Raw genomic sequence first — 27993 nt, forward strand, 5'->3', positions numbered from 1 at the left:
CTGGCAAAGAGGAAAATTGCACAGTGCCATACATAATAACTAACTACTTTTAACAATGATCAGCACTTGAAAGTTTTCTTTGTTAACTACAACGGAAAATTGGAAATGGCCATATTGGAAATGACACTATTGGACTAGAAAGAATAAAGGGGAGAGAGCGTGACAAGGAAAATCTACCTTCACTCTGCATTGTCATCAAGAGAAGGTCAAACTCAGGTTTGATTTGAATTTAAGACATTTCCTAACAGAGTTCAAAATGGCATCTTGCACTATGGATCATATAGGGAAAGCAAGGATAGTTGCAAATGATGTTACTATCATAATTAATTACTATAGAAAAGAATTAAGATGACTGACTATCTTTAACTGCTCCTTTGCACAAAATGCCAAGATGTCCTTTCAGCTGAATTTTTCAGATGTTATGTTAGAACATGGCACCCTATCAGTTATACTTGCAGTCACTGACTTAATTCTGTGATATATAAATTGGGACAGTACTTCTTTAATAGCTTTCAGGGGCATTAGAACGATAAATTCAGTAAAGTGCTTTGAGATCCTCGGATAGAAGTTCAAAATATTCACAACAATTGTATAATTAATGCATGATCATCTTGTGACGTTGCAGTCTATATAATTTTATAAAAATATGCTAATGAGTGAATTTAATGTAACTGAAATATGCTTTATGCAAAAGGTCTTTTGTAAGGTATTATTACAAAGCTTATAATTTACTAAGTGTGATCATCCTATTTGTATAAATGTACCACTCTTGTATTTGAAACTAGAAATATGAAATATAACTGTGAGGGCCTATTGTAATTATGCAAAGTGTGGGCCATTAATGGTGGTTTGGAATCTTGATGACTCCCATTAACCAGGACAATTGTCTGCAGATGGGTGTGTTTTACCTGTAAGTCTTCCTGTATACGTGTGTGCTGGCAAGTGGGCAATGAAGTCTTGCAGTGACATGTGATCATGTCACCGGAACTGGAATCCATCTTTCCATTAAGAAGAAGGGGGTGGAAACCCAGAGAGGGACAAAGGATTCCCACCTTATGCAAAAGATATATAAAGGGGTGTAACAGAACAAAAGGGGAAGAGGAACCGTCATGAAGAATTCCCTAGCTACCACCTGAGCTGGAACAAGAGCTGTACCAGGGGAAAAAAACTGTGCCCAGGCCTGGAAGGTGTCCAGTCTGAGGAAAAAAAAAACTTATTAAAGCATCTCTAAGGGTAAGATTATCTGTATTCAGTTTGATTAGACATAAATTTGAGCATTTTATTTTATTTTGCTTGGTGACTTACTTTGTTCTGTCTGTTACTACTTGAAACCACTTAAATCCTACTTTCTGTATTTAATAAAATCACTTTTTACTTATTAACTAACTCAAAATATGTATTAATAACTGGGGGAGCAAACAACTGTGCATATCTCTCTATCAGTGTTATAGAGGGCGAACAATTTATGAGTTTACCCTGTATAAGCTTTTTACAGGGTAAAACGGATTTATTTGGGTTTAGACCCCATTGGGAGTTGGGCATCTAAGTGTTAAAAACAGAAACACTTCTGTTAACTGCTTTTAGGTAAACCTGCAGCTTTGGGGCAAGTAATTCAGATCTTGGGTCTGTGTTGGAGCTGACGGGTGTGTCTGGCTCAGCAAGACAGGGTGCTGGAGTCCTAAACTGGCAAGGAAAGCAGGGGTAAAAGTAGTCTTGGCACATCGGGTGGCAGCTCCCAAGGGGGGGTTCTGTAATCCAACCCGTCACATCTCTCTGTCTCACTGTCAAACTTCGATAACATTATCAGTTATCAGAGTGGTAGCCGTGTTAGTTTGTATCAGCAAAAAGAACGAGGAGTACTTGTGGCACCTTAGAGACTAACAAACACACACACACTAATAAAAGTGAATGTGATTTAACATATTGATGGAAGATTCAAATACTAAGAACTTTTGCTTGGACTATATTTTATCTGTCTGTTTTCATAGTTTTAATCTGTGCATTAAAAACAACATCGTTTGCTATCTCTCTATAGCACTAGACAGAAAAAAATCTCTCTAGGATCAAGATAGGACAATACTGGTGGATATCTAGATTTTGTATGGCTTAAACAGTATAGAAAACACATATTCAGAGCACACAGCTTAAGAGAAGTCATATGCAACACATCGAGCTGACAAAGAACTTCTAATTAACATTAAATAACAGCTTTCAAACACTTGACTTGGGATATGGTGTTGAAAAGGTGTGGGCTGATTTAAAGGAAGTCATATGCAGAGAACAATGGAGGATTCAGTGTGCAGACTTGAAAGGAAAGAGTAGCAGTAACACCTGCAAGCTAAGCAAGAAGTAATGACAATGGAAGCAAATGGCAAAGAAAACCTGATCTGAGAATAAAGCACACAAAAAAGATGGTAAAATGTCCATGAAATTTGAAAAAGCATCTTGGGCTAAATTGTAAAGAAACAGAAAATGAAATCTTCGCCACCCTTTTTAAAGCAATAATAAATTAAAAGGAGGGCGCAACAGTCACTTCAAGGCATGAAGAAATAACAGAACTCCCTTGTAATTTCTTACTGGGATGGCCAACTAAACCAACCTAAGTGAAATAAGCAAGCAAGCAGTATTTGTTAATTGAAAATTATTCCAAAACTTCTTTTGCTCTAAGCTCCTGCCCAATTTAGTTTAGCAGAAAAACTACAATAGATGTCACAGATACCCATTCACCTGCTAAAGTATGTTAAGATGCAGTAAACTACAGTACAAAAAAGAAAAAAGTATCTACTGATTAGAAAAGAGCCAAAAACAATGGAACAAAAGAGATTTAATAGCCTGAAACTACTGCAAAGTGAAGTCATACTGGGAAAATGTTGAGAATTACAATAATGATATAAATGAGAAACAAGCCTGAGAAACCGCATCAAAACAAAAATCAAGTCCTCTAGTGGGTGGATTGTATTTGATTTTTTTAAAATGGTTACAATAGAAAAACTTACTGTAAGTTTCAAAAGTTCTTGATCACAAATTCACTGGGTCCAAAAAATATTGCAGTGTGTATGACTCAGAGAGTAAATCTGTCATATTCCAAGAAGTTGATCAGGAATGTTATTGAACAAAATAAGAGCAGAACCTGCTACACAAAAATCCAAGTACTGAAGAGCACTAGGAAAAAAAGACTAGTGACACAAGCAGGGCACTCAAATCTAATAGGATTTAATATATTAAAACTGAATCCTTCCTACGTGGGGCACAAACAATGCTCCACTATCTGTACTGCCCAACCTGGGCCTCTCTTGTGCATACCCTCTATGTTAAGTGCCATAAATATTCCCTAAGTACAGAGGGGTTCTTTCAGTCAGCATTACTGTAGTGTTCCTCCCACTCCCCAGTCAAAACAGACTCTTTAGCTTCATTCTTAACACGTCCCAACTTTCACAAGCTTCGTTGGTGACTTGGTTTTCACTTGTAGATTTCCAAGTTTTAATTTTTTTATTGAGTCTCACGTCTTTGTAATGTGAGATGTTACAACACTGTCTTTGGGTGTTAACTTCTCTGTCAAAGGCTTCTTGTGGGGTTGGTCCATTTAGCAGTATTGCCAACCCCAAATGTTCAAAAATCATGAGTCAGGCTCACCAAAAATAATGAGATTTGGCTTCATGTAAAAATAATAGATTTGGTGTTCTTTTATTTGCCTTCTGCTTTTCGAGCCTTTAGGGTGCACTAGGGTCACATTTTGAAACTTTCTCCACAATCATAAGAGCTAGGAACTTACTTTTTCTTTAAGAATGAAGGCTGAAATAATCACATATCCACTTGACTCCAAAAGCTGGGGCTTTCAGGAAAACAATTATCATGAGACTAATGACAAAATCATGAAAGTTGGCAACACTGATTATCTCTTGACAGTATTCTGCCTATCACACTCTTCGTTCTATTTCTGTTGTTCAGATTTTTTCTTGTTTGTTCTTAACAGGCTCTTGGCTGGTCTAAACTTGCCACTTAGAACCCTGCTGAGTTTTGATAAAGTATTTTACTAACATCTCTTTTAGCATCAACTTCTTTGGTGATGTTATCCATGAATTTCCTCTTGTCTCATCTTGTGCTGCTTTTTACTGCTTTGTCCTCTGTTTTGTGCAATTTTTTCCCTATTAAATGATTAGCGCACAAAAATATATTGAAATGTATTTAAAGGCGAAGACATAACATCATGGATGATAATCTGTTAATTTATATTTGACATAGATTAAATCAAAAAGGAAATAAAATATATGAACAGTTTCTTTAAAGGCAGACAGCAAGCTGGATTTAGTTTGACACCTCCAGACAATAAAATGAATATGCAAAAGCTCAGACATAAGGTTAGAACAACTAGAGAGCTGTCTGAATGGAGAGAATCTTTTGTTTTGAAAATAAGACGCAAAGGTGGGGCTAAGAGATTCAGTTGCAAAGTTGGCACCAAAAATATATTAAAAAAAAAATAATTTGGGATAGTTGGTGGCATTTGGACCAGAGAAATCTCACTCAGTCTGGAGTCTGTAGGCAGTTCAATGACAATTCTCATTTTTGTGAAGACAAAATTCCATAGGCTTTTACTAAATTGGGGAAAGCCCAAGAGCTAAATATGTTGCACTGCTTAAAATTACGGACAGGACATTCAGGATTCAGCCCTGCGAACCCTGGATGTAAATCTCACAGGGACATTCCTTCCCGCCTTTGGAAATCACCATGGCAGAACGATTCATAAATTGGAGATTAACAATTATCAGGTTAGACCCCAAGAGTCATGAGATTGGCCCAAAAATCATGAGTGTTTTTTTTAAAAAAGATTATGTTGTGTTTTTGGTCTGTCTTTTGATATTTGAACCCTCCTGCTCATGTCCAGTGTGTGTGGGGGAGGGAGGGAATTAGCGTTGCCCATTCTTCCACATTTACTGGGTCAGGTGATTTTGGCCCCTGATTTCTGGAGCTCTCACCCCCACATCTGCCTGCTCCTGCCCAGCAATTAACTGCTGCCTGACTGTGCCCACATCAGTCCCCCCAACCCACCAATTCAACACCTCCCCCCCCCGCCTCACCTCTGTTTTTACTACAGTTTTGTATCCCCTCATCCAGAACTGTGAGGCTTCCCAGGCTGGTGGGGGCTGCTCCAGGAACTCTTAATTTCACCATACCCTTCCCAGGCCAGGAGCTGCAAGGGGGGGGGGGGGGACAAACAGAGGCACCGTCCTGTCCATCTTTCTCACAGGAAGGGTGAGGGGAAGGAGGGAGTACAGTTGTGCTGAGCTCTAGTGCCCTCTGAAATCCTGTCACTTACAAAAAAAATCGTACGGGTTGGCAATACTGGATGCTGTTGCGAAAAAAGCAAATGTCATTCTGGGCACACATAGTCTAGAGAAGAAACAACTAGGGGAGGTACATGATAACAGTCTTCAAATACATAAAAAGTTGTTGTAAAGAGGACAGTGATCAATTGTTCTCCATGTCAACAAAGGGCAGGACAAGAAATAATCAGCATGGTTTTCAGCAAGAGAGATTTAAGTTAGATATTGAGAAAAGCTTTCTATCTATAAGGACAGAACTCAGCTGCCTCCAAACAACATGACTGGAACAACACAGAAACATCATGAAGCATGAGAGCTCGATAGGAAGTAGGCAGGAGAAAAAGGAAGGGGGCAATCAGTTTGCTGCAGGACTTACACACCTACTGGCTGCACTGGGAAGAGAGGCTGCAGCAGAGAAGGATTCAATACACAGCAATATGGCAGCCCTAATCATGCCTCCTCCTCCTCCTCGGCCTGCCAGACCCATCCACCATTTGAGCTATCAGAGGGGAAGCTCCAGCTACCACAGCCTCTCCAAAGCAAACTTTCCACCATAAAGCCAGCATAAAACAGGACTGAATTTAGCTAACAGTGGCTCAAGTCACTAAACTGCTGTTTGTCTCTCTTCAAATGCTACAATCTAATGTGCTCACATTCTTCTTCCACCCTATCTATCTACTAGGTATTTATCACTCGTCACTATGGTACCCGGAGCCCTCCAGTTTCATAACTCCTTGATTTTCATTCTGTATGGTACTTACCACATTCAGGGCAAGAAGAACATAAGAAGTGCCACGTTGTGTTGCCACAGGGTTAGGCCAACCATTCTTGGCAAGTGACAAAGAACGATGCACATTCAAAGAAACTAGCATTTAAAAGTTATTTCAATAAAAGGTACCTGTATGCACTGTGTGAGGAAAAAAGTAATTTTGTACCCAAAAGTAACTGACTTTTATTGTATTACATTCTATACAATTGAAAAATGAGACCATTACAGGATTCCAGATAATCTCTTTGAATAATGCAACAGTTTGTATTTCTAATCTAGCTAACCTTAACCTTAAATTTGTGCCTAATTTCTAATTTGAATTTGTGTGGCTACAACTTCCAGTCACTGGGTCTTGTTTTGCCTCTCCCTAGTAGATAAAAAAAAGCCTTTTAATACCTGGCATTTTCTACCCATGAAAGTAGTTCTACACTAATCAATCACCTCTCTGTCTTCTTTTTGATAAAATAATAGAGATTCTTTAAGATTCTCACTGTAAGAGTATGTCTACACTACTCGCCAGATCGGCGGGCAGCGATCGATTCAGCGGGGATCGATTTATTGCGTCTAGTATAGACGTGATAAATCGACCCCCGAGCGTTCTCCCATCAAGTCCTGTACTCCAGCGCTGCTAGAGGCACAGGCAGAGTCGACGGGAGAGCGGCAGCAGTCGACTCACCACGGTGACGACACCATGGTAAGTTGATCTAAATATGTCGACTTCAGCCACGTTATTCAGGTAGCTGAAGTTGCGTAACCTAGATCGATCCACCCCCCTAGTGTAGACCAGGGCTAAGACATTTTCTCTAGCCCCTAAATAAATTTGGGGGGCTCTTTTCTGCACACTCTAAATTTTTCAACACCCTTTTTAAAAGTGGTCACCAGAACTGCAAGCAGTATTTCAGGATCCATCCCATGAATACAGTATACAGAGGTAAAAATCACCTTTCTACTCACTACTCCCCTATTTATACATCCAAGGGAGTTGTGAAAAACTGATCTAGGTGGATACATCTACATTTACATTTATACTCCCTCCAAGATGTAGGAGTCAGGCTAAGATTTTGTCATGGATATTTTTAGTAAAAGTCACAGACAGGTCACGTGGAAGCCCATGACCTGTCTGTGACTTTTACTAAAAATATCCATGACAAAATGGGGACCTCCGGGCCCCACTCCCACCCACAGGGGCTCGGAGCTGCAGGGTCCCTGGGCATCCATGGGTTGGAGTTGTGGGCCCCTGCCGCCCGCAGCGGCTGCCGGGAACTGGGGGGTCCCCTGGCTGGCAGTGGGAGCTCCATGTTGCCCCTGCCACCTCAGAGCTCCAGGGCGATTGGAGCACTGCTCATCCGAAGGCCGCATCGTCTCTGGCCTGCTACATAACCGCATAGTGTGTGGTGAAAGTATGAATGTAGGACCACATCGCCACTCTGCAGATTTCCCGAGTGGGAACCTGAGCCAGGAATGCTGTTGATGAAGCCTGCGCCATAGTGGAGTGTGCAGTGATTGGAGGTCTAGGAATCCCCACCAGGTTGTAGTACTCATGAATGCAGGACATGATCCGTGACTAAATGCATTGTGACGACACAGGCAGACCTTTCATTCTATCCACCACAAATAACTGGACTGATTTTCTGAATGGCTTTGTTCTCTTGATGTAAAGGACTAGCGCCCTGCGGACATCCAGTGAGTGAAGTCTCTGCTCCCGGACCCTGGAATGCGGCTTAAGGTAGAATACCAGGAGAAAGATGTCCTGGTTGATGTGAAACTGCGACACAACTTTCGGTAGGAAAGCAGGATGAGGTCTGAGCTGAACCTTGTCCTTATAGAACACGTTGTAAGGGGACTCTGATGTTAGGGCCTTAAGTTCAGACACCCTCCTGGCCAAGATTATCGCTACCAGGATCATGACCTTGTAAGAGAGGTAGAACAGGGAGCACAATGCCAAGGGTTCAAAGGGTGGTCCCATGAGTCTAGAAAGGACCAGGTTGAGGTCCCAAGTCGGGACAGGCTGCCGGTGTGAGGGTGTAGCCTGTCGAGATCTTTTAGAAACTGGCTGACCATCGGGTTAGCAAAGATAGAGCGGCCCTCCGCACCCGGGTGGAAGGCAGAGATGGTGGCCAAGTGAACCCTTACTGATGACACTGAAAGCCCTTGCTGTTTCAATGGAGGAGGTAATCCAGAATAAGCGGCACTGAGGCTAGCATCGGGAACCAATGGCGCTGTGCCGACCAGATTGAAAATCTCTTCCACTTGGCAAGGTAGGTAGCTCTCATAGAGGGTTTCCTGCTGCCAAGAAGGTCTTGTCTAACCTGGTCTGAATAGGAAAGCTCCACTGGGTTCAACCACGGAGCTTCCACCCCATGAGGTGCAGCTACCCGAGGTTCGGATGTTGGAGACGACTGTGATCTTGTATCAGAAGGTCCGGGAAGAGCGGCAGGGCGACTGGAGCTTCCACGGACATGTCTAGGAGAGATGTGTACCAGTGCTGGTGGGATTAGTCTGGAGCTATCAAGATGACCTGAGCTCGTTCCCTCCGGATCTTGAGGAGTACCTTGGGAACGAGCAGTATGGGCAGAAAGGCATATAGGAGACAACCTCCCCATGGGAGGAGGAACGCATCTGCGCTGGAGCCTAGGCTGTGATTTTAGAAGGAGCAGAACTGCTGGCACTTCCTGTTGTGTTGCGTAGCGAAGAGGTCTATCTGGGGAAATCCCCACCTCTGGAAGACTGAATTCATGATGTCTGGGAGAAGGCTGGAGTGGCCATGAGGGCTGGAGTGCCCCTGAGAGGCTCCATGGCGGTGCCAAGCCTCCTTGGCAGTCTTTTTTCGACACTGGATCTTTCAAAGACGGCATTGGAGCGCTAAAAAAGACATACTCTGAGCGGGAACCCTGGCGCCTGGGTCTGACTGAGGTCCGAGAACTGTCTCCATGAGGAGGATTTTAAGCTGCTGCTCCCTCTCTTTAAGTGTTCTCGGTCAGAATTCCTGACAGATCTTGCAGCGGTCTTTTTGGTGACCCTCACCCAGACACCATAAACAGGAGGCGTGGGAGTCACTTTTAGGCATGTGCTTTGCGCAGTCCTCGCAAACCTTGAAGCCTGGGGATCACGGCCTGCCTCGATGACAAATAAGGGTGGGGGGCGGGAGGAATCTCCTTAACTGAAACTTATAAGTGAACTAACTATGCTAGACTAACCAACTAGAACTAACTATCTACAGGGAAAACCAAAAGTACTGCTAAGCTGCATGCCACAGCAAGAGCAAGGGGAAGATCCAGCTACTGTCACTGGCAGTAAGAAGTAACTGAGGGGGTGGTGGGTCGGCAGGGCCCTTTATTGAGCGTCATGAAGGCACGACTCCAGGGGACGCCCAGACCGATCCCAGGGATGCTGCTCGGGGAAAAATCTTCTGGCTACTGTGCGCGCACACACACCTGAATGGAATTGACATGAACAAGCACTCGAAGAACAACTCATTTCACTTAGGATAATGGACAGCCATCAAATGAATATGACTTGCAGCCATTATTGACCTGGGGAAAAATAAAGGGCTCCATATTCCACTGCTGACTCCTGAAATAGTGTAGCTCAGAAAGAGTTTCCATGGGCCAGGAAGAATTTTAGAGTTTTCAATTAAGATAATACATTTTGCTTAAAATTTTATGAAATATTCTTGGAACAAAACAGTTTTCCACCACACTTCAACGAATGTAAATGTTTAAACAGTAAGCTTAGCCTTCAGTTGCTTTCAGACCTGTTACCATATGTCTTTCCTTTTTTGAGCTTACAGCTTAACATTAAAATAAGATTCTTGCATTCCTCAAATATCCCTTCTGCCGTTCCTTATGCCTGCTACTTTAAAAAGCCTGTCAGCTGTCATCACTAATTTGCAACATATTAGCAGTTATTGTTTATTACTTATTGTTTTAAGTGGCTTTTCATTAAATCATGATGATCTCAGGTAACATACTAGACCTATTGATTTGGTAACATAATACCATAAGTTTAAAAAAAACTAAGATGAAAAAGCAACTACATAAATATTTAATTATGAAACATGAATCCATCCTACTAAGTGATAATTTGATGGCTAAGCATGAGGTAGAATAAATAAAAAGGTATTTAAAGATTTTATACTATAAATAGCAGAGACCATATAGAAACATGTACCTCATGAGACGACAATAAAAGACAGGAAGTTTTGGAATTGTAAAAATTGAGATTTTAAGTAAAGGACGGTCACTAATCTCTCTCTCTTTGTGACTAAAATACTGTGATTTCATATATAACTGTATTAAACAGATACATGCTTTGCACAAGATAGTGAACCAGATATGAACAAAATCTACTCTTTTTCACAGTGTTAACTAGAATTCTTAGCAACTGATAGGCAGAGGGGAAACAGTTTCTTGTAAGAACAACACAATATGAAGTTCATAATGAAAATTTACAAAAATCTGTGTCCTAAGCAAATGGGTGGAACACAGCCAATTGAAGGATAAAACAGTTATTTGCAATCAAATACCAAGGCAACATTTTCATAACTTATTTACTCTATCCTCCTTGCAGAGGGGGACAAACGTCTTGTCTACTTAGTCATTATACCACACTCATCATCAACATTCTAGCACCTAATACATCTAGTTCTCTTTCTCTTCACCAACACTAGCACTGCGGCAAATTTACTTTGATATTTTAGTCACAAGCAGAACTCAAATTAGGCTGAAAAGTTTTTTGCAGTGTCAAAAAAATTTATTTAGTGTGGGATCCTGTATGCGTATGGCCTGCCAGGACAGCCATTGGAAACTTGCCTAGGGAACATAGCAGCAGCCTTGACAAAGATTTGCACAAGTAGTTTTCTATGTTCTTTCCCCTCAGTATTTTCACGAGTCTTGTATCATCAATATAGGTCTCACAAAAAAGCAGTACTAATAATAGAAACAGCTTTACAGTAAATGCGCATGGGAGTGGGGGAGAAAAAGGGAATACAGGCGTGTTTAAAATGTGCTTAAGGTAATTCATTTCATTTTGAAACTCTTGACACAACATAAAAGTCACCCCAGGTAATCTTCTTGAACATGCACCCAAACATTTAAAATGGGTACCTGTTAAACAAACCTGTATTTACTCTACACCAAACAGGCAACTACTACTCAATATCTCTCGGTGGCCATAGTTGGCAGAAAAGTCCTACCGTTGAACTTTGCAGAAATAACAACAAGAGGAGATTTTCTAGTCTGTATCTTTGTGTTTGTAGGCCGGTTGAGTTTGAAGAGTAAGCAATCTAAGGCTATGTCTATACTATGCAACTTTCAGCAACACGGCTGTGCCGCTACAGCCGTGCTGCTAAAAGGCATGCAGTGTAGCAGCTGTTTGTCGGTAGGAGAGAGCTCTCCTGCAGAAAAAAACTTCCACCTCCAACGAGTGGCGTTAGCGTTGTTGGCAGGAGAGCACTCCTGCCGACAAAGCGCTGTTCACACCAGCGCTTGTTGTCGACAAAACTTTTGTCTTTCGGGAGGGTGGTTTTTTTAACACCTCTAAACGACAAAAAATTTCTCTTTCACTTGCCAGTGTAGACAAAGCCTAAGAGTGCTGGAATGGGATGAGATTATGTCCCTTTGTGTAAATTAGGATTCTGACACTTGTGAAGAAAAAGGGTGGAGTAGAAGCTTTTTCTTTAGGTTATGCAGTGGTGTGGTAATAGATTCAAAATTTTAGGTAATTCTAGATGTGAAAGGTGTTATATTTCTTCACCACAGAATATGGCTGTCTACAGCAAAATACCTTGCAGCAATGTTGGTATGCCAAGCATACAGCTTTTAAATTCACCCTGGAAAAATGATCTAAGCAGCATGTACTTGCTATGTCTGGTGGGTTTATTACTTCTTCATCTTATTTTTAACCCCCTATGTTGCAAAGAATGAGATGTCAACTCTCTATGTGGAGAAGATGCTATGACTTGCAGGCAACACTAGAATGTGGTATAAACTCTCTCCCATGACTTCTTTTGCTTAAGATGGTTCTTGGGCCTGGAGCAAGCTTTCTATTTCTTAACAAAGGGGTCGCACTGCAAAAAGTGTATATGAATGGCTGTGTTTGTTCAGCAGTTTTTCTTGGCTACCTATTAGAGCAATAAACCAGGGTCCCTGTAAGCCCAAGATGCAGATTTGGGGGATATACCAATAGCATACTTCTGACATGAGCGGTGCCAGCATGAGAAGCAATCTTGGAAATGTACCAAATTTTAAAGGATTAAAATGTTGAAAAACAGCAGATAGCATTCACCCATCAATCAGCAGTTAGGCAAAATGCAGCTCTCAGCAACAAGAGAGGAGGACTGGGAAGAACTGTTTTATCAGCACAGCTTCTATTAATAGTTTACAGCTTTCCCTCTGCCCCCTTGTATTTTATCAAGGTATCACATGCAAACTTGAAATTTAAGCCACTTGAATGGAAAAAACAAAAACAAAACAAAAGCCCCGTATGAATGGCAGGAAGGCACACAGTATAGCATGTAGTGGTATTCAGTTATGCACAATGGTAAATTAAAAAATAAATGGCATAATTCACATACACTATGTATTTGTTTTTTAAATTTACTTTTTCCACAAAGAGGATTATCTTCAACAAGCTGTAAAGCAACTTCTATATCCATGCTGTCGAGGCTCAATCCCCACTTTGTTACTTTGAGTACAGAAGGTGGGGGCTTGCAAGGATTTTAAAAATTAATACTTGCCACTCCAGGCTTGTATTAAACTCCCACGGTTACAGCTTTTCTCTGACCTTGGCTTGGTAAACGCTGCCACCACCCAAATGCCAAAACCCCCTTGGACCCAGGAAGGAGCACTTGGGAATTCCTCCCTGTGGGGTACCCTCAAGCCCTTTCACCCTCCCCCCCGGGGGAAGAGCTGAGAAAAAAACTAAAGCTACCAGCTAATCAAACAACATGCACAAACCTCATAGGACACCAAATTTTATTAAAAACAAAAAGGAAGAAAATACATCTGGAACTTAGGCTTTTGCTATATTTTAAAAGAGCAATTCCAAAAATTAAGCACCCAAAATAGCTTTCTTGGGGGTTAGCTTAAAGGTGACAAGCAAACGAAGCATCTGGGGTTAGTACAGAAGAGTCCACAAGCCTTAAAAATAAACAGAAATAAACCTAATCGTGTCTTTTTAGACATTCCCTAATTGTACTTGCATATCTGAGGCTTCAGTTAAGTAGGTTCGAGGTATGAATTGATAATCTATAATCATACCTGGCTTAAAGCTGCTTACAGCATTGCTGCTCCATGTCCCTGCAACCCAGAGAGAACAACAAAGGGAAAGTTTCTTTCCCAATTTTAAAAAGTTCTACCTTCCTATTGGCTCTTTTGGTCAGGTTCCCACTTCCTTTTCTTTACCTGGGGGACTTTTAACCCTTTACAGGTAAAGCATGCAGAGAACAGCTACCTGGCTGGCTGGGTCTCCATCAAAGGGAGCTACCCCCGGCCCCCGACACACTTCATTTATCACACATGCAAAAAAGTTTTAAATGATACTTTGATAGGGGAGTCTCTGATATGCAGCAACGAGGAGACTCAGAAGCCCCACACTATTTAATTTACTAAGATTCAGAACAAGGTACTGGATATCCTGGCCTGTGTCCCCAGAGAAAAAGTAGAAAACAATTGAAATGTAAAAAGAAACCAATTAAATAGTAAAGAAAATAGAATGAATCAAGGAATGTTTGAGCATACTGAAAATTAGCAACTTTTGAGGTGATATAAAGGGATCTCTTCTCACAGGTGGTGGGGGAGAGGGAATGGGGTTGTGTCATCTGTCAGCAGTTGCAGAAAGGGAAAATAAGAGTCAGCTTATATCCAAAGCACTTTTGTAGAATAAAAAAACTGTCAAATATTTTTACCTGATGTTTTACAAGTGAAATATATAGTATAAGAGCTGATCATATAACTGGGGCTTTGCTGATAAATCCCTGTAGAAAATAATGTAATGATATGGAGAATTCAGTACCAGGTTTAAATTATGGGCCAAATTGTGGCTGCCCAAGGGAGAAGACAGAGAAAAGGAATCTTCACCATCCCTTGAACTCTCTGCAGGGGCCAGCCATGACCTGATGGGGTATGCTGCTGAGCAGATTATCCACCCAAAAAGGGAGCGAAGAGGGGCACAGCTATACCAGCACAGGGAGAATAATTTCACATTCATTCTTTTTCAGAGGCTTGCAGATTTCCCACTCCGACGTCTGCACTCACTTCCTTTCTCCCCTCTCCCAAAGACTCTTCAGGAATTCTAGCCCAATAAGAATTCATCTAGTGACTCCCCTGATCTGTGCAACTAGGTTTTCCACCAATGGACCTGTACCGCATAATGTGGCCAGTGACTTTAAAACCACAATCTTGTCCTAAATTAAGAATAAAAGACTTTGCCTTATTTTTTAGTGCGTTGGAATTAGTGTGGAGCTAGGTTTAGGCTCAAAATTCAATGTAAACTATTGCTTTATCTTTTTCTTTTCTCAATTTGAAAAACCCACAGACGTATTCTGAAACGTACATATAGAAATAAAGGAATTGCCATACTGGATCATACCCTAGTCCACCTAGTCCAGTACCCTATATCTGACAATAGCAAGTACCGGATACTTCAGAGGAAGATGCAAACAACCTCCTCACTCAGTAGTTAAAGACTGTCTCAAGACCTGAAGTATGAGGTTTAATATCTTTCAAAATTTTTGTTAACATTTTGTGGTTCTTGAGAAGAGAATTGGAGGAGACACAGTTACGTTTGTGTAGGAATCTGAGAAATGGATAGATGATGCTGAAATTGTGACACAGAGGAGGCAAGAGATGACGCGGTAGGTGATAATATTGCACAAGTAGGGTGGCATATTGCTGTGAAGGGCCTTTGAAGTCAAGTGCACAAAGACTTGAAGTGATGCAGTTCAACAGTGGGAGCAACTGGAGAGATTCAGGGAGAGGTGAGGTTGATGTGGTACCTGGTCGGAGCGATGAAGGTGATCTTACCAACTGTGCTTTGTATGGATTTAACATGGAGTGGGAGGTGACCTGGATGTAAGGGAGGTCAGTAATCAAGATGGGAGAGGATGAGGGTTTGGATGAGAGGTTTTGTTGACTGAACTGAAAGAGGACGACGCATGCAGGGATAAGTGGCAAAATTTGGAAACAGCCTGGATGTTCAGGGTAAGAGAGGGATGAGTCAAAGATGACCCTCTAATTTATGGGGCGATGGAATGACAGGGAGGATAGCAGAATTGTCAACAGCAAATGAGAATGAAGGAGTTGGGAGGGAAGAGGAGGAGTTCAGCTTTGGCAATGTTAAATTTAAGCAGACAGTGAGTCATTCCAGAGTAGTCATCAGAGAGCAAGACTGAGTTGTGAGATTAGACAGAAGCAGATAGATCAGGAGTTGAGTAGTATATATGAGAGCCGCCAGCATAAAGATGGAAGCTGAAACCAGGAGAGGAGCAGATTACACAGAGAAGGAGCTCACCCAAAGAAACAAGTATGGGGCAGTCTCAGAAGCAGCAGGCACAAAGTCAAAAGCTTCAAGGGGTCAGATTTCAAAAAGAAGGGTCAAAAGCAGTGATGAGATCCATGAGGATGAAATACAGACCCTATGATTTGGTCACGAAAAGGTTGTTAGAAACCTTGGTGACAGCGGTTTTATGTTGTTAGGAAACAGTTTTTAATTGAGGTAAGTCTGTTCTCTCCTACTGGTTCAAAACACTGATAGATTTTTTTTTATTGCCACAAAGTTATATATTAGTTTAAAGATAGTTTATATTTTAAACTGAAAATTCGATTACTATCATATCTGTTAAATGGGCATCTGATAAAGACTAATATACACGAATAAATTAATTTCCTTTTTAAAACATTTGAATTAATGTTAAATTGTCAGCAACTTAGTTTAGGATGTTTAAAATGCTGTGGATCATAACCTGGAGTAGCTAACACTGAAACTTCCTTATCAGAATAAAACATTGCTGGTCTTATTGAAGTCAATGGGAGTTTTGCCATTGACTTCAGTAGTGCTACGATTTCACGCTGAAACTTTTGATTATATTATGGGTTCCACTGAAATATATACTAATTTTATACTGAATTTAAATGCATCTTTACAGAATTATGAAATCCAACTATATTTAAGGGATGTCATCCAACAACAAAAGAAACTGTGGTGCCTGTGTGTGTCCCAAGCAAAATACAATGAGTATGCACAACAAAAAATGAATTGTTTTTAATATGATAAAGAACCTTCCACCAAATTTTGGCTTCTTCCACTTCAGTTGTTTAATTATGTACCTGTTGATTCCTGATGACTGGCCATTAAACACAAAGTAGCACAGCAACTTTTATACAATAAACACATTAGTGGATTTTTATCCTTAGAGGACGACAGTATGAAACTACATTTTTTTTTGTTAAAGTATCATATAAGCTTTTTTCGGTTGCTACATAAAAATATACAACCCAGGAGAATATTGTAAAACATGCTAAGTGGGAAATTTTTAAAACAAATAACCAGTATATGGTATAATACCCCAAAAAAGGCAGCTGTTTGAAACCTTTTTTCAACATTTAAAAGAGCCTAAAATGCTAAGAAACAGCATTAGTATTAGAAAACAATTACAATGCTTTGGAGAAAAAAATAAAGCTAAAATAAAAAAGATTGCAATCTTCAGAAATAATCTCTCTTACCATTAGTGAGATAGGGAGCCTACTACTATACAACAAAATTCAGGAGTTGGGAAATAGGGTATATGGAAATAGACGCACTGAAAGTACTCACATGAAGTTTTCTGGATATTCACTCAAGGCCATGTCAATTATATTCAAAGCATCATGATAGTGTTTCTGGGCTGACAGCAAGAGTGCAAGGAGATGCAAAGAGTTGGCATCATCTCCTTGAAGTTGGAGAGCCTGACGAACATAACCCAAAGCTTCTGGTATCTGAGTAAAAAAAAAATGTGAAGAAGAGTTATTATTAGAAATACCACTTGCTATAATTTCACTGCATGTATATAAACATTCAAAGTACATGTAATACTCGTGGAAATTATGCAAAAGCTGTATAGGCTCCCATAAAATACTAACCAGAAACATACAAGCAGACTTGACATTTTACAGTGAACATTAAAAGTTCCAAAGGAATAAATCAACCTCTGAAATGAGATAAAATGTGTTTAAATTTATGCATAGCAGTCAATACCAGACCATTGCATCTAATTCATCCCTTTTCTCCCATTTACAACATTTTAAATCTCTTTTTAATGATGCTCAAAAGATATTTTAACTTCAGCTCAAGTATATCTGAAGAAACACACAGCTAGATTTCAGAGTAATCTTTCTTCTTTATAACTCCCCATAATCACCAAAGTTATATATGCTTTTGTTTAAACAAATGCTTCAAGGTGTTGAAAATGAATGTACAATGTGAAATTGCATTTCATAAAGCAATGTGCTTCTGAAGTAAAAAGGAAATTCTGGCAAACTCGTAACAGTTGGGATTCCCTCCAAGATCTCTTTCCACTCAGCTTCCCAGGAACTCAGTTCAACTCGAGACTTCACCACTCAGGTATCTTTATCTGGCATGCAGCAAAGCTACGCTGAGTTGATCAGACCCAAACACAGAGTGTGAATGCAGGGTACATCACAGATCCAAAGTTACACAGAAACCCTCTCCCTTTTCATACATCTACACATCTCACTGCATTTACTATACATTGCATTACAAATTTGGGGATTACCAAATACTTGGTAGGAACCAGTTCTCGTACAACATGCTCTGTCTACGCACTGGCCATGTTCAACCTACTCTTTACCTGACCTTTACATTTTCAGCATATCTTGTCCATTGTTATCTTGTTCTTTGCAAATGGTTCCCTAGGTGTTCCCACCCTGTACCTTAGCTAGTTCAGACATTCAGTCTCATAGTTGACTGAGCCATTTTCCTAATTTAGTTACACAACTGTTTTCAGCCTGCTCATTTATTTACTTCCCTAAACCTGTCTTCCAAGAAATGAGCCCCTCCCCCCATGTTTAATTACTCATGTCAAGCCAGACTGACATTCCACTGCCTTTGGGGTTTTTTAAATATTTTTTCAATATTTTTAAACATTTGTTGCATTTCCATTACATTTTGGGATTTTTGTGTGTGCTTTTTGAAGTTTATTACCCAGCAACACATTCTCAGGACAACAGTAGTTGTAATAATTTGAACTACCATTAATATCAGGCTCAAAGTACAACCCAGGGGGTGCAAGCTCATCTCCTCTGGTACAACCCACCAATGTATTTCCACTGCCTGTACAATATTGTCCCTAATCTTTTGTTCCATGGCTATTTAGTAACATGTTCTTTTCCAATTCCGATATAGTGGTTTTTACCCTGGGCCATCCTGTGAAAGGAGAGGTATGAAGAACAGCTGAGGTGCAGGAGTCTGGAAACCCTATTGGGAGTTCACTGGATGAGCTTTCTCAGCAGGCGGACACCCCTGCAGAGCTTTCAATCTTTTTACTTCCTCCTCCAGTTGCTCCTTCTCTATTTCAACCTGCCAAAATGGCACCCATAGTCTTCCATGTTCCTGATCTCCTCGTCCCTCACCCAGAATCCCTTGCCCTTGGGGCCAAATTCCACTTGGAAAAGTTAGCTTCAGCTACTGACACTGCTGATTTATTTAACCCCAACCAGCACTCAGTTCTGGCTAAGAAACTGTCCAAATTATTGGGATCAGGGTTGAACTGCAAGATATTCCTTGCATTCTGGGGAAGCACCATTCATGCCACTTCAATGTGCGCTTGCTCTCCTCTTGCTAGTATATTACGCACATTATGCTCTCACAAATTCCACCTCCAAAGGAGGCAATCTGCTTGCTCATGTGGACCTTCCTCCAGGAGGAGCTTCACATCCAATGCTTCCGCTTGAGCTGATCTTAAATTATACAGTACTCATGCCAACTGTGCCCCTAAAGTTAAGTCATCATAGTATGACCTATAACCTGCAACCATAAACGCCCCAAAGATCTCTGCCATAACTTATCCCAATCCTGTTTATTTAAGTGGTACATCTTTTTCAAGGCTATTCCTTTCGTAAACCTATGAGTGAACCTATTCCATTTGTTCCATGGAGGGGGTCCCCAATCCTTAACAAGGGATTCCAATTCCTGGATGCAGACTTTACGAGTTTCAGTAACAATCCTTCCCCCGTCGTTCCCTTCCCCTTCTACCTGAACTATAATTGGAGCAGGGGGCCAGGGGAATGCCCAAATCCTCTGGATATATTATTCAACTCAGCCTGCAGGTATCTTGTTTTAGCAGTGTCAAAAGCAGGGGAGCAGTAGCAACTTGCACAGGCCCCGCTGCACAGATACATCCCATAGCTACACTGAAAACTGAGGAAAATGCTCCTGGGTCCTGCTTCCCATTATGCTGGTATCTCCACAACTCGTCCTGTAAGTTTGCTCCTTGTTCTACAAGCTAGTTGTGTTCCTCCCAGCTTTTATGTTTCTCCAAAAACACCTCATTGGATTGCATGTACCTTGTATATTTTCTTTTCTTCTCCAGCCTATTTTTTCCTTTCCTAATTTGTGGATCTGGATCTTTAAGTCCTTTAACTTCCTGATCCAAGCCTCCAATGTCCAACATTAAGCCCTGTAACAACATAGTTTTTTGCTTTTCTTTTTTTCCATATTTTATCCAGCACTATTTGTTGGAGTTCCTTTTCCACCTGATTCTAGTCTCTCCCTACTACATTTCTGGGGTGTAATAGCCAGGCCTACAATAACCTGCTACAGAAACTTGTGATATCATAAGACAGTCCCATTCTTCTCTAATGTGATATTTTTGCTGTTCATTAGCAATGAAAAGTAGTCACCTAGAGTACGTAAACTACTCTGCTCAAATCTAGCTCCTAAAATAAACCTGACACAGGAAAAAGCCTACAATGACATATACAAAGCAGCTATATATTACCCAAATTAATGCAATGCAAGATACAATCCTAGCTCCTTTAAATGTAACAGCTGTACAAGGACAAGATTCAGGTTGTGTTTTAAGAACACAACTTAACTCCCACCTCTTTCTGCAGCTTTATAAGATTTTTCTTTTCTTTTTAAACAGATATTTGTAGTACTGTTTACAACAAGCAAACCATCCACAAGTATTCAGAGAACATGTACTTTTACATGGCCATGAGGCGCAATAATTTGATTCCTAGTCTCCTACTTCTGACCCTTAGGGCTGGGTATGCTGTGGCAGAATACTGGATTAAAGGGCAACACTGATAGACTCTAAGGGAAATGCTCCCTGTATTGATGTTAGCCACAGTGCAGGGCCTGTAGGGAAAGAGCAGAAACCATCTATTCATTAAATGAGGAAGTGGAATTAAGCATGTCTAGGTACAGAATTCAATACTCCGAGGACAGATATAAATCATGTAATAGATGATCAGGATTTATAACAAGTGCACACAGAAAGAGTAATTGAATCCTTAGGATAATAAACTATTCCATTGTTAAAAATGGCTGATGCGCCTTAATGGTATATTATACATTGGTGAACACAGCTTGCACCAGGCTATGAAAACACATGAATTCTTTTGTTTGCTGTTTACCATTGCTGTGTCCATTTACACAGGTCAGAATTTCCTATCTTCATATCACAATGTGGAGTTTTAATATATTTGTCCAGTAGAACTAACCTGTCTAGATATGGCAAGCTGCAGTGCCAGGTAAAATGCTGCGAGATGATCTGTTGGAGACAAACTGTGGGCCCTGAAAAAAATTGAAATACAGTTAGTCTATTAGGACATGTTAACTACTATACATACAGATCTCTTTTTGACTTGTCATTGGTTCATATTTTGACATAGGAGGACGTGCCAGTCTTCTGTCCCTCCCACACTGGATTGGTTATAAAGTCATTGCTCATAACAACCCTGGGTTAAACAGAAAAACCTTTTGGTTTTGCATAGAGTCCTTTTAGTGCAAGCAGACTATGTACCTTCAGTGTAATCTTAGAAGTGGATGAAGTGAAAAGTAAGAATTCTCATTAATGATGTCTAATCCCAGGTCCATGCCAGAGACACCTATTTGCACTAAGAACTCAATTTCTCACAATTAACTATGGGGATCTTATTTTACATTAAAAATCTGATGCGCTTTAAAGTGACAATGAGCAGAACGATGCCAGCTGCATGACAGGGGCCCGAGCCATCCCACTGATGCAGGGCAAGATGATGCTGAAGGCTAGACCTCAAGGAAACGGAATGTACAGTGGAGTGAATCTTAGTGTTGCACACCCTCCAGTGAGTGTTGCAGAATCCAGAAATCTGATCACACTCTCAACAACCCAGTATTCTATACCTCCCTGGGGACCAGGCAGATGAGACAGCCTGTCCCACTCCAGGCACTCAAGAAAAAGGTAGGAGGGTATCCTGCTTCGCTGCTGTGCAGGGACTTTCCAGCCATCCCTTTCCCACCATAGCACAGGGCAGTATAAGACCCCATATTTAAAAGGAGAGAAGAAATAGAGAGCAATATTTCTTTTAAAAACAAACATTACTGCAGCACACAAAAAAGAAAGTAGGGGCCCAATAACACCAGCACTTTAGGATTAGACACACAGTTAATGAAAATATCACTCTTCTGTTTCAAACATTTTTACCTATATTTATCATAAGTAACACCACAGGTTACAACAACAAAGAAATCAGAGGAAAAACATTTTTCTCTCCATTTTTTCAGGTTTTTTTACTTTGTGCATTTGACAGAATTTTGTGTATAGACCATTTTGCTCCTTCTCCTGTAGAGTCAGTTTCCACTGCAGTGTGTGTGTTTGGGATTTTTTTTTTTAAAAACATAGTAACAAAAGAGAAAGGATGTTAAAAATAAGTGGATGTAAAAACACAAATACTGTCTGGTGAAAACTAAGGCATTAGGGGTAGAACCTAACACAACTTCTAAACTTTGCTTTTAAAACAGACTAGATTTCAAATTGATGGTGTTCTCTAACGGAGATTATATTACAAATAGGATATAAAATAAAGATGCCAAGAAAATCTAGTCAGAATTCTTTTTTCAGAGAAAAAACATTGCTATCCCTTATGATCATGAAGGTAACCTTCTACACATGCCTTGATCACAGCTGCCATCCTGAATGTACAGAAAGACAGTTCCAGTGGCTTGGTGGCTTCCCATAACACGCCCGAGTCGCTGCAAAATGAAATTCTAGCAACCAGAGGAATGGGAGAGGGCTTAAAATTTACTACCAGATGCATACTACTCAGAGTGACATATGAGAGATGGAGACCATTAAAAGGGTCAGGGGACATTTCTCATTTCACTCAGATTTTAAGTAGAAAACAAAAATAAAAAACCCACATAGAAGGAATGGCCCAGTGAATAAGTAATGATCTACAGAGATCTTCACTTGTAGGTGTAGGCGTCGTTTGGGGAGAAAGGGGGGCATCACCCCCACCCCAAACAAAGGCAACACATGAGGGGGGCACAGAGGGTCATGTGCCACTGCCCCCCCCCATTTCTGAGAGTACTGAGCAGCCCTTAAAGGGCCTGCGGGAAATGGGAGGAGGAGAGGTCTGTCCTTCTCACACTGTGCCTCCCCCTCAGCATGTTTCCTGCTTGCTTGGCCCCTCTCCCCAGCAGCCAGGCCTGGGTGGGGTGGAGAGGGGGTAGTATGGGGCCGCTTCTCCTGCCGGGTGAGGGTGGCTGCTCTCAGTCACTGCCTCTGTGCAATGTGGCGACTGCCTGCGAGAATCTGGCTGGGGAGGCAGTAGCAGCCTGCAGGGTGGAGAGAGCACAGCTGCCCCGGGCTGGGCATAGGGTTGCTAGGGAAGGCACCGGGAGCAGTGCCTCAGTTAGGGACAGTGCCCGTGCACCTCCTCCCACTGAGGTGTCCGCGAGGGCACAGGAGTTCTGTTAGCCTGACTAGAGCTGCCCCCCAAACACGGAAGTCAAACTACGCCTATGCTTGTAGGTTACTGGCTCAAAAATTCAGCTCCAGCTAGCAGTGACTTAAAACTGTTACCATCTGCCAGCTGTTCAGTTACTTATGTGAAATGATTATATCTGTACCACAGCAAACACTCCAGAAATCATCTAAACAAGTACTGTTTGCACAAACATGACTTCTGTGAAAAGAACTTGTGGTACAATATGATGTGGACAGGAATCTAAAATGCCACAACCAGCATCACAACTGTCCGCCTTGAACCTTGGCAGAAGTAAAGGTCACGGGATATGTAACTACTCTCCTTCTTGAAAGGTTAGGGGTAAGAATCTGACATAGCAGTATGGTGAAGCCTGCACAGTTGCTGCCCTTATAACCTGTATTGTTGGTAGACCAAGTATTTCAGCTTCTACCATTACTGAAGACCAAATTTATTTTCAAGAAGGGGGATGGAGTAAAAAGCACAGATACTCTGGAAAAAGTGCAAATGAGCATTCCTAGAAGTGACAATTTTTAAATGGAGTTGCCTGCCTCAGTCATAAAAGCAACTTTATTAACCACAGACACAACACACTTCCAGCAGGGTTATATGAATCCCTGCTGATGAATGTCAGCTCTAAGTGACACTTCACGCTACCAGACAAGTCAATACCAAACTTTCTAAAATTACTTTCTTCCTCCTCTTTGAAGCAAATTATAATGCTGATAAGGTCCAGCAACTCCAACCACTGTAAGGGTCAATCCATTTTATACAAGAATTCACATGTATGTTTGAGCCAGTCACATCTGCAGTGTTACCATGTCCTGGTCGCAGTACTGAAAGTGTTTTTTTTAAAGTCTACTTTAACTGTTCACTGTCATTTTGAAATCCTATCCCACATGTTTTCACTAACAACTCCAAAGATACTTCAATTTAAAACTTTGGTACAAATTAATATTAAGAAATACCAGTTGACAGAATGGACATATAATTTTGATTTCAAGTAAATTGAAATTGTGCATTCAGACTGCTAAATACAGAACACCACAGTGTCTGTTTCTAGTACGAACTGGTAATATAGAAATACAAAATACACAGCTTTTAAGAAAGGAAAAGAAGTAATCACCATTTTCCAAGGCACCCTATGTTTATATGCCTCTATTTAGCACAAAAATTTCAAAGCTTCAAATCACTAAAAAATTAAAATTCCAGCCACACTCTACAGCTAAAGGGCATCCATAAAAGCTCACTGTACAGACACCAGATATGTTTTCAGATATCAGCTGACATTACTCACTGCTAACAAGTCTTAGAAACAGTATAGTTAAGAAGCCATCAGGAATCTTGTTAGCTGCTGTAAGAAAAGAAGCTGCAAAGGTCCTAGGATTAATAAAAACAGAAAATGAATGATAACGGTTGTCTGGGGAAAAAATATCTTCTCATGAAGTCCGAATTCATGTTATTGCAGAAAAAGAATTCTAGTAAACCACCCATATACTATTCAGTATTTTTCACAGGGTTTCAGCCCAAACATTTACAGTACCTCCTTTTCTAGGACAAATACTGTAAGAATAACAAAAATCAGACAAAAGTCTCTGCTTTATCAAGGCACATAGCATTTCCATTAGGAAGCTCACATTTTATTAATTTACAACTGCAGTAAAATACAGATCAAGGGAGCCACCAAGGTTTGGTAAACGTTGCACACTTTAATCCTTGGGGAAATGGCAAGTTACCATACGGATCACTAGCAGAGACTTGCTTCCTAAGTGCTTTTGGATCTCCATGGCAAGCTGGAAGATGAGGAAGAGATAGTTGCAGCTACGCAGTGGGCAGGGAAGGACTGGCTTCAGTCAAGAGTCTCACTCTGTCCCTGGCTTTTGGAAGGCAACCACAGAAGCAGGCAAGTCATGTTAGGAATTCAAGTCAGGGATGAAATGGCATACAAGCCACCAGCAGTTGAGTACATGGAGTCAGGCTGACAGCAGAGCAAGACAAGGGGATGGGGAGGCAAGTTAGTTGGTGATAGTTGGTGTTGGTCCTGCTTTGAACAGGGGGTTGGACTAGATGACGTACTGAGGTCTCTTCAACCCTAATCTTCTATGATTCTATTAAATGGACGTGGTCAAGTTTTAGAACTTTGCGTAGATGGCAGGAATGGTTGTGGAACCCAGGGAGGGACCAGGAAGTGGAAAGTGCACATTGAGAATGGGTGACAGGAGAAATGATGTACTAAAAAAAAGGCTGAAGGAGCTCAATCTATTTAGCTTAAGAAAGAGAAGGTTACTGGGTGACTTGATCACAGTCTGTAAGCACCTACATGGGGAAGAGGAGGTTACTTACCTGTAACTTAAGGTTCTTTGAGATGTGTGGTCCCCTATCTGTATTCCACTGAGGGTTACGCATACGCACCATGTGCCTGAGTGAGAGAATTTAAAAGTAGCGTCCGCTGGTCTGAGCATGCACTCTGACTCACCTCAGGCTTCCATGCGAGGCGATAAAAGGCAGGGCAGACTGACCACGTCTTTGAAGATAGCACTGGAAACGGAGTCTCTGGTAATCACATACTGAGCTGCAAAGGTATGCACACATGCCCAGGTTGCCACTCTACAGATTTCACAGATAGGGACATTGTTGAGGAAGGCAACGGAGGAGGAAACCAACCTTATGGAGTGAGTTTGAATACTGAATGGAAGTGTTCTATTGCGAACCTGACAGCATTGTTTAATACAGTTCGAGACCCATCTGGAGAGTCTCTGGGCCAATATCACTGAGCCCTTAGATCTCTCTTATTGAGGTGATTGCCCCCAGGAAGGTTGTCTTCATTGACAGGTATAAGAGTGAACAAGTGGCCATGGGTTCAAAGGGAGGTCTAGTCGGGCTTTTTAGTACGAGGTTTAGGTCCCATGTTGGGGTTGGATGTCTGGGTTTGGAAAAAAGGTTTAATATTCCCGCAAAGAATCATTTTGTGGTTGGATGTGAGAGCACTGACTATCCCTCTTCTTGTTGATGGAATGTCACTATAACTTCAAGGTGAACTTTGAGTGAAAGCCTGGATTGATTGATTGATTTATAAGAGTCAGTACATAGTTTTGGGCCATTGGGAGAGTAGCGGATGTCAGGGAGATTTGTTGGGAACTACAGCAAATCTGAAACCTAGACCACTTTTGCATGGCAGTAGTGGAGTGGATTTTCTACTGCACAGTAACACGTCCTGTATCTTCTCAGCAGGCATGTCGCCAGTTGTTTCAGGTAAGGGTACCAAGTCTGTCTCAGCCATGTGGGAGCAATCAGTATGACATTTGCTCTCTCTCTTTTTATCTTTAACTGGACTTTTGACAGTAGGGGAACAGGGGAAAGGCATAGAGAAAGTCCCTGTTCCACCAAAGAAGGAGAGCGTCGCCGAAGGAGTGTTGCCCTATCCCTGGCCTGGAGCAGTAGCATGGACATTTCTTGTTCAGGTAAGTGGCAAACAGGTCTGTGGTTGATGTCTCTCATGGCCTGAGTAGGTCGTGAAGCACTGCTGGGTTTATCTCCCACTTGCGGTCATGTGGGAATTTGTGACTGAGACGGTCCGCTATCAAGTTTTGTACTCCAGGAAGGTAGGTCGCTGATAATGTGATGTTGTGGGAAATGCACCAGTTCCACATCTTTAGTGCTTCTGCACAAAGGAAGAGTGACCTGGCTCCTCCCTGCTGATTTATGTAGTATATACGTGGTATGTTGTCTGTTAAGACACTTGTGTTCCCTCGATCAGTGGGAGGAAATGGACCCAGGCATTCCTGATTGCCCTGAGGAGGTTGATGTGAAGGGACATTTCCATGGATGACCATTTGCCTTGTGTTGTAAAGTTGTTTAGATGTGCACACCATCCTATGAGGCATGCGTCGGTGGTGAGAAGTAATGACAGGGAAGTTTGCAGAAAGAGAATCCCCTTGCAAACACTGGCTGGATTTTTCCGTCAGTCCAGGGAGTTTTTGACCTTGGTTTGTAGTGACAGAGGTTTGTCTAATCTGTCTCTGTTGAACCATATCTGGAGGCACTGCATATGAAGTCTGGCATGAGGTATCACCGCTGTGCCTGCCGCCATATCCCTCAGGATTTGGTGACAGTGTCTTGCTGATATTTGAGGGCAGTTTTGTAGTGTCTCTATGAGTGTGGCCAAGGTGCGGAACCTGTGCTGAGGCAGAGCGCTTTGGCCTGTAACGAGGCTGACTCCTATGAACTCTAGGTGATGTACAGGGGTGAAGGTTGATTTTTGGATGTTGATCTGTCCTGTGAATAAGTGTACTGCGGTTTTGGTAACCCAGTGAGCCTCATTGAAGGAGTGGCCTCTGAAGAAAATCATCCAGGTAGTGGTCCTGGCCCAGGGTAAATCTGAGAAATCATCTGTGTGAAGGTAGGATAGATATGTGGAATATTTCTTTAAAGGGCTGTTAGGCAAACAATATTCTCTGGTAGATGGCAACAAAAAATATCTTTAATAATGAAATAAGAGAAAATCTTTAGGAATCTGTTTGGATTTGCCTGGCAGAAACTGATGAAGTGAATGTTAATGCAATATGTTCTGTACCCATGAAACCAGACTCCCAGAGGTAAAATCCTCATTATATAATCTTCATAGATTTCTTTTTTTAAAATCACATATAACAAGGTTTTTCACTATGTACAGCTGAATGAAATGAAAAGATTAACACCCACTCACCTCTGAAATGCAAGAAGAGCCTTTCTCTGCAGGACCTCTTGCATCCCTCGCAAAGATGCTAAAAAAGGATATATTTAATCAGCGATATTTAAGAGTCAAAGATTTGCTTGCACATGCTTACTGAACAAAGATTAATACATTCACAGACTATTATGACAAAAATGATACAAAAAACATACACCCCTGTCATAACTATGAAGGGAAGGGTAACAGCTCTCTGTGTACAGAGAC

At 41.3% G+C, this 27993-nt stretch overlaps 1 protein-coding gene across 2 annotated transcripts in view; it reads right to left on the reverse strand.

Moving 5' to 3' along the window:
- Nucleotides 1-27993, reverse strand: part of TTC7B (tetratricopeptide repeat domain 7B) — a 301343-nt gene that overhangs the window by 113573 nt on the left and 159777 nt on the right. For both annotated transcript variants that reach the window (XM_024209700.1, XM_024209699.1), the window contains exons 13-15: nucleotides 27763-27820; nucleotides 20811-20883; nucleotides 16903-17063 (exon numbers count right to left, since the gene is read on the reverse strand). In XM_024209700.1, coding sequence (XP_024065468.1) covers nucleotides 16903-17063; nucleotides 20811-20883; nucleotides 27763-27820 — 292 coding nt within the window. The remainder of the gene's footprint in view (nucleotides 1-16902; nucleotides 17064-20810; nucleotides 20884-27762; nucleotides 27821-27993) is intronic.

Source organism: Terrapene carolina, unplaced genomic scaffold (genome assembly GCF_002925995.2).
Source record: "Terrapene carolina triunguis isolate 2854851 unplaced genomic scaffold, T_m_triunguis-2.0 Scaffold96, whole genome shotgun sequence".
Classification (NCBI taxonomy): domain Eukaryota; kingdom Metazoa; phylum Chordata; order Testudines; family Emydidae; genus Terrapene; species Terrapene triunguis.